Raw genomic sequence first — 13,114 nt, 5'->3', positions numbered from 1 at the left:
TAGCTACCTTAGTCACTGTGTGAAGCATGTAATACTGTGTAGGGGCCAATATGGAACATATAATACTATATGGGGGCCCAATTTGGAGCATATACTACTGTGTGGAGGTTACTGTAGAGCATATAATACTGTGTGGGTGCCACTGTGGAGCATATAATACTGTGTGGGGCCCAATATGGAGCATATTATACTGTGTGGGGCCAATGTGGAGCATATAATACTGTTTGGGGGCCCCAATGTGGAGCATATAATACTATGTGGGGGCCAATGTGGAGCATATAATACTTTTTGAGACCACTGTCGAGCATATAATACTGTCCCAGTATTGTTTACATGTCAAGCCTTCACTGCTCACTCACCATATTCTTGATGCAGACATGGGTACTAAATCTGTATCCCTTTCAAGTATCTGAGATATCGCTGCATCACCCGTAACCATCACTTTCAAGAATTCGCTCTAGGGAGGAGGTAGGGGGCTCTGGACAGAAGTTTGCACTGGGACCCACCGGACTTTAGTTACGTCACTGTCAAGGAGCACCGTACAGCAGCATCTTTGTGGTGGTAACACACTATGTATCTGAATACAGCTATAATCTTAGGCCACTGGCATTTTACTTCAATATAAAGCTATATTCACGTGGTACGTTTTTGCACAAAAAAACTGTGTTTTTAGTGTAAAAATACACCATTATACAGAATAATATTATGTCCCCTAGTGGCACCTGCATACTGTATTATGTCCCATAGTGGCCCTTGCACACAGCGTTATGTCTGTATTGAAATATCTTTATACTGTATACTTGTAGTTGAGTATAACAAAGCTCATCTACCGCATATACTTTACTGTACTGTGGCCCTAAAATAGCACAAGTGTATATCCAAAAGAGTAACTTGCCGGTGATATCTATCAACAAAGAACACATTGTTTATGAGACAGAGGAAGAGGTAACCAGATATTGTCACAGCACAAGCATGTAGAATATATGCACAGCCCTCCGAGGGACGTGTACACTCACAGCTGCTGTGTGAAACATCCACTGCAATATCAAACTGAACATTTCCTACCACAAAGCTAAAAACTCAGGCCTCGAGTAAGAACTAAACTTCTCGTTCAACACAATAGTAATAACTGGAAGGCGGTAGGACCCAGTTCATTTCTGGTTTTATCTTGACCACAAGTAGCTGTCAGTAATAGCTTCCGCTTAAGACTTTACGCTTGTTTTCTGCTGTCGTGATGTTTGCTAACCACACTATTCTCCTCTGCCTGGTGGTCTCAAGAAACATATACTTGATGTGACCATATTCATTGCTGGCCTCACAAGATGGAGCAGAGGGAGATTATTCAACGCTATATTGATGGTTACGAAAGGAAAAAAACTAAATCGGAAGAGTTTGCCAATGATTTTATGGTAAGATAAAGATGTAGTCATTTTGAAGTTGTGTTGTTTAGTATGGTAAGTCTTTTTATGATGCCTCACATACACTTCTATGAACCAGACAAATCAGTATGTCAAGCGTTACTGTACTATATATAGTATATACTATACTATATTATGTACATTACTACACTACATATTAGTCAAATTTACTAACTTATTATGTATATAATGAGATATGGAAAATGCATCCTATATTATCTGTAATGCTTTATAAAGAGTTTTAATCTTGTAATAGGTGCAAAAACAGTAAATGAAGATTATAAATTTATGAGAAGTAATGTGAATTTACTATAGGGATTACGTTAATATGATAATATGAGATATATTGTGCATAGTGACATTTATTGTGCCAAACATGGAGAATGTACCATTCAAGTCAGTGGGGGACTGTAATGTGGCCCTTAACTCAAAGCTTAAAGGATAAATATCACATTGAGAAAGGGTATGAGTGGTAGTCATATAAAAAAGTGTGACTGATACAGTGGCCGGATTATTTTCCATTGTGCCTCTTTATAGATTGGCACTCATGTCTGTTCATTATCTTGGGGAAGGCAGTTGTCTTCTCCTAGGGCTTGCACATTACTGAACTACCAGTACCTAGGGGTGTGCAGCTAAGGACGGGTTCACATCTTCGCCCCTGGTCTCCGCTTTCAGGTTTCTGTCTTCTGCCCGAGAAACTGGACAGGAGACAGAAACCAGCAGTCACTTTTCAAAGCCATTCATTTGAATGGGTTTGCAAAGTATCTGCCTGTTAGCACCCATGAGCGTCTTCTGGTCTCCGTGGCAAAACAGTTTTTATTAACCGGACACGATGTCGGACATGCAGGACTTTGTGTCTGGTTAAAAAAAAAAAAAACGGAGACCACAAAACGCTCACAGGTGTTCACGGGTGGACACTGACTGGCAGGTTTCCGTCTCCTATCAGCAGAAGAAGGACATCCACAAATCGGAGACCAGGCGCAGGTGTGAACCCGTCCTAATTGGCCTACAGTTTTCCTTTTTTGGCTCCACATATAACATTGTTTGTGACTGCTCTAGGATATTGTTGGCAATCTATAGATTATGTTTAGCAGAATGTACTGCATTGCTTTTGATGGATTTTTAATGCCAGGATTTCAAAATGGGCTCAATAATGTTTTTTCACTTAACATAATGACACTAGACAAATGGCACATAGGAGTATTTTGTCTTGTTCTGGATCAACAATGAAAGATATTAAAAGTTATAAATCCTCACATTAAATGGATTTTCCCTTAAGCAACATGTATCATTTATTCACAACTTATGGGATAAATGAATGATCACTTGGGAACAAAACCCATTACAAAAACGGGAGACACCAAGTTCCAGAGTGAATGGAGCTGTAGCATGCACACACGACAAAGCCCATTTACTTCTATAGAACTGACAGAGACAGCATTTTATCATTACCCTAGAAGTGAATGAAGAGGTGGCCATATAAATACACTAGCCTTCATTTTCACAAGGAACATGGGGGTCTCTATTCTTATTAGTGGTAGGGGTCTCAAGCGATTATATATTTTTTTATCTGATCTGTGGATAGATGATAAATCTTGTTTATGAGAAAACCACATTATGATATCTGAAAACAGAATGTGCATTTTAAATACAAATATTTTATATTCTAAAGTTATTGGCCTGTTAGAATAGAGTTCCTCTTTATGCTCATAAGCCTGCAGATTTTACATGAACATACACGACTACGAGCTGTTCCTGGGAAAACGTTCAAACCGTGTCTTTAGTCATTTTACTTACTTAATGCATCAGGATTTCTAAAGTTAAGCTGAGAGTTCATTTTTTCCCATGACATCAATATAAAATTGTATACAGATATTCCCTCCCATCCTCATATGTCAGATGACATTAATCAGGGCACAGACCCAAACATGAAGAAACTATTATCCTCAGAGACATGGCTGGTGCGAAGATATGTTTTTCACTTTAAAGCTGCAGCACAAGAAAGATGTTGTTGTAAGACTCTGATGATAACTGCCTATGAGCATCAAAATTTGGGAACTATATTTTATTCTTTTTTAATACTTAATTTTTCTGTATTAACTATATTTGATACCAAAGTAGAAACAATAATAACCGCTTAGTTGACTTCGTTTTTGTGACTGAGAGAGTTTTCTATACAGTTTTTCTGCACATCATTTACTTTGGAATTAGTGGTGACGTAGTATGAAGAGCAGAGGAAAATAACATAAGGATTTACACATAAATGTTTTAGTTATGTAAAGAAATTCATTAATTTTATGTGGTTTACTTTATGCCAATCTAATATCATTGATTCGTGTGAGGATGTCACAAAAGTGTCGGTAGAAAGGCCGTTTTAACACATTAGGGGCCCTGTTCCAATTTTTTCTAAGTGGGCCACCTCATATTTTAATTTCTCCATAACTTGCCCTTTTTAAGGCCCAATGCCCCCTCAACCACCCCACACAACCCCCCACCTCCAAAGATTACTCATTTAACTGTGTTCCCATGGACTTGCAGGCACTGGGTGTAATGATGTCTGTGGCTCGGGGCTCATTACACTATTCTGCTGTAAACATCATCAGCCCAAGGAGATAATAGCTCCATGCTCCACTATTGTATTCAACCTCCCAAGGACACAGAGGTGAAATCACTGCCTGCCACCCAGAACAGCAGGAAAGCACCTAAAATGCGGGACGGTCTTGCTCGATCAAGGCTGGCTGAGGGAGCCCCCACAACAATGTGGTTGCACCGTTGGCCCTTGGTAAAAGCAGCCCTGAGAATATGGCTCCAAGGATATTGTTTACCTAGATTTCAGCGAATCCCTTGATACCTGACCATATAAAGAGCTGATAGATAAATTAATGAAGATTGAACTTAGAGCGTTGTTAAAGAGGTATTCCGAAACTACAATATTTATTGCTGCATCTTCTTCATTACCTATCAAGCACCGCAACATTCATTTTTATAGAACTGAGCCGCGGCAGGGTCATGTGACCAATCGACCAAGGATGATTGTCTGTATAACTAGTATAGTATAAAAATGGTGGAGGCTCTGAAAACACCAGGAGAGCTATAAGAAACTTAAGCCTTGAGGAAAGAAAAAAAAAGTTAAACATAAGAACAAGGTGCAAAATCTGAGATTAGTTGGTGGAAAATCAAAAGCTATGTCAGAAACTATTACAAAGAAAGGAGTAGCTGACGCTAGGTTCACACTAGTGCCCGGAGTCCGTTCTGAGCTTTCCATCTTCTACATGCAGAAGACGGAAAGCTGTCAGACCGGGTCCGGCCGTGTGCGGATTTTATGCTCTCCGCCGCGAAACCAGTTTATTTAAACCGGACACAGAGTACTGCATGTCCGACTGTGTCCGATTTAAAAAACACAGTTTCGCAGCTGAGAGCATAAAACGCTCACCGGCGCTCACGGCCGGACATCTTTCAAACCCATTAAAATGAATGCATTTGAAAGAGTCCTGCAGGTTTCCGTCTCCTGCTCAGTTTTGTGCACGAAACGGAAACCTGCATGAACGGAGACCCCGGGTGCAGATGTGAACGAGCCCTGAGACTTGGAACAAACTATCAACTATCCTATTCCTGGGATAAACACATGTCTATCCTAAGATAAATGGATTGTAACTATTTTTACTGTAAATCTTCTATTTTTCAAAAAGAAGTCCTTATAATTGTCTAGTCTTCTGATTTCACCTTGGGCTGTAGTTTACCTACTAAGATGACGTCTCTGTTTACAACCTGCCCCTTTCCATAATGCACATTAGAATTAAGAAATGATCAAATCTATAGGGAACAGATAAACCACTTGCAGACAATTTCCAAATGAGCAAATTAATTGAAAACTTCTAAAAATGTAACAAACATATTATACAAAGATTATACAGCGCTAGTGATAGGTAGAGCTTTAATTTATGACACTGCATAGCAAGTCACCATGATGCCTTAGGTCTTATTCACATGTCTGATTATCATGTAGTGCCGCATTCACATTTTTTGCAGATGCCATTTGTACCCACTCATTTCAATGTATTTTTTGAGATGTCAGTGCTTATTTGCAAACTGTAGGTTCACAAAAAGACACTGAAAGTCGCTTTTTTTTACCACTGATCCAGATGCATCATTGATGCATCGCACAAGTAAAAGTCTATATGTCCGTGGGACCCAGAAACATACAAAATATAGAAAATGAAACAACACGCAGATGTCAAAAGTGGATTAACCATGGACATCACACTACCTGAAGATGAGCAGGGTAAGGGGCTATCCAGGATGCCAATATGTGAATGAGGTCTTTCTCATGTTTCAGATAGTTAGGGTTACATGGTGACCTCGGCCAGAACACATCACATGATCGATGATAGTCCTTGCACAATGTTACAGCATATATTAATGATAGTGAGTTGGGTCACATTGTGGCTCTCCAGTTGCTGGTTACAAAAACAATTGAGCGAGGCTGAATTTATTTTCAGAACCAAAAGTATTTGGATACTAAGTGTAGAATGACACAATATCCTGAGTTAGAAGTGATATAGTAATGGTTACCAAAAGTGAAATTGATATGATTTTATTTTTAACTGTCCTCTATACTCCTATGTTAAAGCACTTGGCCATTGTAAACTAAGGTGGTGTGGAAGGTACCAAACAGGGGCGTAACTACCATAGAGGCAGCGGAGGCGGCTGCCACAGGGCCCGGGCCATTAGGGGGCCCGGTGACAGCCGCTACCGCTGCGTTTTTTGTTTTTTTTTTTAAATTGGCCGTTACGGGCCCTATTTACTTGCCGATCCTGGACATAACACTGTGTGCAGGGGCCACTAAGGGACATAATACTGTATGCAGGGGCCACTATGGGGTATAATACTGTGTGCAAGGGCCCCTATGGGGTATAATACTGTGTGCAGGGGCCACTATGGGACATAATACTGTGTGCAGGGGCCACTATGGGGTATAATACTGTGTGCAGGGGCCACTATGGGGGATAATACTGTGTGCAGGGGCCACTAATGGACATAATACTGTGTGAAGGGCTTACTAAGGGACATAATAGAGTACGGAGGAGGGGGTCGGTCGAGGTCTTCGGCGTCGGTGTCGGTTGGGGGGGGGGCCCCATGTCAAAAGTTCGCCACGGGGCCCCGCCATTCCTAGTTACGCCACTGGTACCAAAGTACCAATAACCAATAATAATGGCCTATCCAAGAATTGTTATTTTTAAAAAATATTTTTTTAATTTACTTTACTTCTTGACTACATAAATGGGCTTTATACTTTGATATTTTGTTGATGTATGACAGTGCTGCATAATGTACCTGTACATACAAATATGTATGTATATGTTACAGGCAATGTATGAGAAGCAGGCATTCTATAGAATGCCTGGTGTTTTTAGGCAATGTATGAAATGAGAGAATTGTTACATACTTTGCCTAGGCATTGTATAGAATACCAAATGCTATATTTAGGCAAAGTATGAAAATCCAAACATAGAATGAGAGTGCCATTTAAAAAAAAATTATCAAAATAAAATGAAAGTTGTTCAAAACCCAAAATTTATTAAAGGCCAAAGCAAATACTGTTTTTGGCAGCATTCCCTCGAATTTTGGACAGTTCCTCCTCGAATCGTTGTTTCATGTCCTTCTCTAACACTCCAGCTTGCTCCTCCTCCCACATTTTCATGGACATTCACGAACAAAACTAACTAAGTCTAAGCCTGAGGTAACGGCAGAGCAGAGAAAGTCATATCGCGCATGCACACGGGCGGCGGGTTCATGCTAGAAGCGTGCGATCAGAGATGCTGCTAGTGCCTTGCCAAAGCGAGAATGTCACCTATTTCATACTTTGCCGCTTTCTCATTTGGCATTGTATAGAAAGCCTAGGCAATGTGTGAAATGACGAATCGTTTCATACATTGCTGGCTAGTTTTAGGTATTCTATAGAATGCCAGATTTCTTACATTGCTGGTAACATATACACAATAAATAACAGAGCAGTAGAACAATTCAGACTTCTAAGGAAAGATGCCCCAGAATGACTGAGAAATCGGCCGGAGACCCACTTGGCGTAGACACCATGGTTTGATAAAAACAGCTGCATTTTACAGTCCCTGCAAAGTGAATCCGATCAACACAATGCAGAAAAATACGTGCAGCAGATAAGCTACCATTTCCAAAACCGTTGCGCTTTTGGAAATCGCAAAATATCAATTATACCTTTGGAAACACTGGTGGTTTCTTTATAGCTATAGGCAGCAAGTCCTTAGGAGGAAACCTCTAAGGACTTACTGTAAAAAGTGCTGCTTGAAAAACCGCAATGTGTTTCTGCCATGGTTTTTCCCGTAGTGCTTTTTTACTGCACCCCGCTATGTGAGGCCTTAAGGTGTATGACTTGTAAACCCAACAGGCAATTACATGAGATAGCCTTAAGGAACTCTGTCATACAGATTTAATCACAGAATATAACAGGGTAACTGCCAGGATTTGTGTCTTTTTCAATCCTGTCATACTGTGAGCAGGCATTATCATACTATCATACATAACTGTTACTACCTTAGGCCCTGGACATACTATTATGGATGAAAGAGGAAGGAGTTAAAAGCAAAAAATAAAGTTGAAAATTTTCTTACACAAGCAAATATGTCAGACTCTATTTCCTTAGTTTATTTCTTATCCATATAAACCTGTCAGTTGTCAGAATTGAATAGAAATGTTCCCAATAAACTCCACCCTGGGTGAAAAATACATATGATACTTAAAATGATAACAAAACTTTACAAAAAAGAGAATTATATATTTGTATTGTACTCTTTAATAATACAGTTTTTTTTATGTTAAGAATATTTTCTAAGAATTTTTAATTTTCCATGCCACTATCTATAATTAAGAAAGTATTATATCCTGAAATGTTTACTCTTGCCACTAAGCCTAATAACAGACTGACATATTCTGATTCTGTAGGGAATTCATTGCAGCAGTCACCTCATTTACATCATAAATAGAGATGAGCGAGTAGTATTCGATCGATTAGGTATTCGATCGAATACTACAGTATTTGAAATATTCGTACTCGATTGAATACTACTAGCTATTCGCAGTAAATATTCGATTCAGAACCAGCGTTGATTGGCCAAATGCTAAACAGTGTTATACAGTGTATAGTATTTGGCAAATCAACGCTGGTTCTACAGCAGGTTCGTCCTTGCTAGTCGGGAGAGCTGGCAGCTTGCTGTTATGAGGGAGCGGACTTTTTCTCATAGGAATGCATTGACCAGCTTTGATTGGCCAGTGTACAGCATTCTGCCAGAGGCTCGTCTGTGAGGAGGCGGAGTTTAAGATCGGACCACAGCAGTCTCCATTATGTTTTTTACGGACTGTATCATATATCAATAAAAGCTAAGTTATATTTTACTATTGGACTCTCCTTGGTTGCTGGAAATACCTACCTTTTTGCATTTCTGTAGGATGCCATGAACCCATGTGACAGATTCATCCCTTCCTGCAATGTTTGTAGCAGGGTCATAAACTTGTACTTATAAATCCGTCTCTCTTTCCTTGATTTAAAATTCCCTCTTAAAACCAAAATTTACATGTCATTGATGATATTATGATCTTCATTGCTGAAATGTTTTGACACAGGAAGGTCCATTCTTTGTTCTCTAATTGTATGGCGATATGTGTTAATCCGCATTCTAAGCTTCTGACCTGTCTCTCCAACATACAAATTTTCAGTGGAACATTTGGTTCATATTATTAAATACACTACATTAGGCGTGTTACAGGTGAAGGTACCGGGGATTTTACCCTCTTAGAATTTAGCATCTTTATCTTGTCGATGGTCAGTATGTGAGGGCAGGTTTTGCACCTTTTCTGTTTTGGTGACTGCATCTATCTGCAGCAGATTGGCACCGCAAGAACAAGAAGCCCAGAGCTTCGAAACGTTGTAATCTGTCATCATTATTAGTTAGCCATTAAAAAAGGTATCAACTACTCCAGACTCTTAAATTTTTTGTTTTTTATACCACTACATACTGTACATTAAGTATTTTAGAGACTTTTTTCTTCATTGAACATGAAGTGCAGCTAAATGAAAAGGTGACCTAACTTTCTGGTTCATGATTTCAGATGTACTAAAAGGAGGTATAAACTTAGGCAAATGATGCACCAAAATTACTCTTCAACATCAGTCATTGTCCAGCATAAGTTTGCATTGTCTAACTATTTTTATTAAAAGCACAGTGACCAACCTTGTAAGTGGCTTCTGATTTGGTATTGACATTGCCTTTTTGTTATTGACTTTTGACTTGGACTACAAGTTTTTTGTTTTTTACATTTCCTACCCACTGGCTGACACGGTACAAAACCAAACATTTTCCATATACTGTATGTAGTGGTGACATATATGCCAATTTTTTGGTACAAAGTGAGACAGAATCCTAGTGCATTTTCATTAGTAAGTCATTGCCATTGCTTTGTATATTTTAGCACTGTTAGTCACTGTTGCTGTTCAGTCCTCGGTATTCGTGAGCTGCCCCCTGCTGATGATTTACAGATTTTTGCCTGTGTACAATATAGGGATAAAGTTTTCAATCACTGATGGGAGTGCAGATGGGTAACACTGAGGATTACATGATCTGTGCTTATCATTAAGCAGTACAGAAACAGATATAATATGTGACTCTAGAATGTGCACTAGAATATGGCCTAATGTAGTGGCCCGCAGCAAAAAAGTACTGCAGGAAAAATCACGGCCGAAACACATTGCAGATTTTCTCACAGTGCTTTTCACACAAAGTCCATAGAGGTTTCCTCTGCAGACTTTCTGCTTCCATTAAACCAATAGGGAAACCGCCAGCATTTCCATATGTATAACTGATATGCTGAAATTACCAAAATGTGACATCCTTCATTCTTAATAGCCTCACTGACATACACTATTATCAGAGGATTGCATCACTCACTCACTATTGCTCTGTTTTCAACCATTATTAGAGGAGTGAATTACACCAGAGGAAAATCAGCCGTTTGTCTGGTATAGTCTGCAGGATTTGCTATTTTTTATTTTTTTATATCTTTCTCAGCCAGTAGCAGATTATGCACTTTACTACATAATCATACATGGGAAGGTGCAATTGAGAAGTTGTGTATACAAACCAATCAGATTAGTACTTTCATTTTCTGAGGGGCCTTGGACAGATGTATCAAATAATCTAAATTGTATCACTGGTAGGTTGTTTAATCAATTTGCAAAAGTGACCGTCCGTGTGTGTCTTCTGTCTATCTGGGCACAAACCCGGACACAAAGTCAGACAGGCAGTTTCACCAGGGCAGAAGACGGAAACCTGGAGGAATGCACGAACTGGACAATGAGCGCAAGTGTGAAAGCCCCCTAATAGATAAATTCCACCCTATGTAACTAAACGCTCGCTACACATTTCTATGCTAATTGTAACACTTCATCAGGGAACTATTAATTTTAGTTGTTCTTTTCCCATCAACTGCAGTTGACTTCACTGTCCTATTTATCAAACTGCATGATCATGATACGGTTTTGTAGAAATCCTGCAGAGAAAACAGGGGCTAACCTCTTGCTGATCAGTTCCATCTTTGACTGGTGGTTGGCTATATCAGGTCAAGTTTTCAATGGCTTGCGGCTATAGACAGGACAAACAAGAAGGCAGCTTTCCCAGCCAGCCAGCAGCAGGGCATGACTGATCTTCTTTAAGACATAGAAGATTTTGGATATTTTTGATTTTATTATGAGATACAATGGGCTCTAAGGCAAAAAGAAGATGAAGGGAGGGATTTTTGAGATGTTGTTTATTTGTTGTATTTTCTGTGTTTAGTGTACATTTAATTTATTATTATTCAATTAAAGGGATCCTATAATTGAGAATGAATTTTTTGTCCCTAACACGTCAGAATAGCCTTAAGAAAGGCTATTCGTCTCTTACCTTTAGATATCTTCTCTGTGCCGCCGTTCTGTAGAAATACCGGTTTTCGCCAGTATGCAAATGAGTTCTCTCACAGCACTGGGGGTGGGCTCCATCTTCTTCAGGAATGTCATCTTCCTGTGTCTTCTTCCTGCACATGCCCACAGGCCACAAGAAAATGGCCGCTTACTTACTGTGTAAGAGGCCATTTTTCTTGTGGCCGCGGACATGCGCAGTAGGCTCTGCCCAAAAGCCCGAGGCCTACAAGTTTCAAAGCCTGTGCCGGAAAAAGATACAGGAAGATGATGTTCCTGAAGAAGATGGAGGCAGCACTGGAGAGTTCTCTAGCAGCATTGGGGATGGCCCCAGTGCTGTTTGAGCGTTGGGGTCCGCCACCAGTGCTGCAAGAGAACTCATTTGCATACCGGCGAATATTTCTACGGAACGGCGGCGCAGAGAAGACATCCAAAGGTAGGAGACGAATAGCCTTTCTTAAGGCTATTTCAACGTGTTAGGGACAAAAAATTAATTCTCAATCATAGGATCCCTTTTAAAACTTTTTTCAGGCAACCACCCACAATTGCAGTGAAAATGGTCTTTTAGTGTGATGGTCTTTTCAAAGTAGAGGCCGCTATACACATAAGATAGGGAAAATGAAAATGTGTGACAGAAATAAGTCTTTAATGAAAGCATATGCTTCCTATAATGCTTAAAGGAGTGGTCTGATAAAGAGAAACCATATACTGATAAACATCACAGGTCCTGCCATACATTTCTGGATCCATGTCTATGAAGATATTCCACAGTATATGACTGTGTCGGAAACAGTAGGTGGACTTCAGAGGTGAATGTGACTCATTTATTAATATTTTTCATGAGTTTGTAACTTCAAACAGTGGGAAATAAACAGGTTTGGTTGGAATTTGTCTTTAGCCTACACCCTATGCAAAAATGGTACCAAAGACTTCAATTGGCCTTGTGACCTGTGTTTTTGTTGAACATACCATAAAAACATTTGAAGTGAGCCCATAGGATATGTCTGCATGTGGATGAGACATGAGGATTTACTGCAATTCAATTGAATTGAGTAAAAAAACATGTACAGTATTTAACAGATTTCTGCTACAGACATTTCTGTATATAGTCATAGTCTTGCAAGGCTTCAAAAGACACAAGCAGCGTACAATACAAGAACTTCCGCATTAGATCAACTGATCAGCTGATTTCTTGAAAATAATTTTGAAGAAGAACATTTTTTCATGCAGTTTATGATGTAGACCCTGCTAGGTGAGCAGACATCTTGCTTTGTTTGGTTACTTTTCCAAGAAAAGAGTGATACATTGTCAGAAAATTACTGATTGCTTAAGGTAAAAACTAAATTTTAAATACAAAATTTTGTAGGGGGACAAATGATTCCAAACATTATTAGTAGACAAGAGGTACTGTAGATGAAGATTCTTATAAAAATGTGTATACAATGAAAGGTCTGTGATATATATATATATATATATATATATATATATATATATATATATGGATGTAGAGTAGTAAAAGCATGCAAGTCTCCTATCATACATATACCATGGTGAATCCAAGTGGAGTAGTCAGAACCAGGAATGTTGCTGCACTGACTATATAAGCAGATTTGTAGATCAATCTCGGAGGTGATTTGCTACTAATTTAGCACATACAATTTTCCTACTATGCAACCTCAAAACCCACATCAGGTTAGATAGAGTAGGAAAA

General features: G+C 39.2%; 1 protein-coding gene across 1 annotated transcript in view; it reads left to right on the top strand.

Moving 5' to 3' along the window:
- The first annotated feature begins 1,256 nt into the window (after positions 1-1,256).
- Positions 1,257-13,114, top strand: part of PTPN22 (protein tyrosine phosphatase non-receptor type 22) — a 90,986-nt gene continuing 79,128 nt past the window's right edge. Inside the window, exon 1 of the mRNA XM_075264088.1 lies at positions 1,257-1,409. Within this exon, the coding sequence (XP_075120189.1) occupies positions 1,323-1,409 (87 nt within the window). The 5' untranslated portion in view covers positions 1,257-1,322. The remainder of the gene's footprint in view (positions 1,410-13,114) is intronic.

The sequence above is a fragment of the Leptodactylus fuscus genome, chromosome 2, assembly GCF_031893055.1.
Source record: "Leptodactylus fuscus isolate aLepFus1 chromosome 2, aLepFus1.hap2, whole genome shotgun sequence".
Classification (NCBI taxonomy): domain Eukaryota; kingdom Metazoa; phylum Chordata; class Amphibia; order Anura; family Leptodactylidae; genus Leptodactylus; species Leptodactylus fuscus.
The sequence above is the reverse complement of the archived record's forward strand: the minus strand, read 5'-3'. Positions and strand labels throughout refer to the sequence as shown.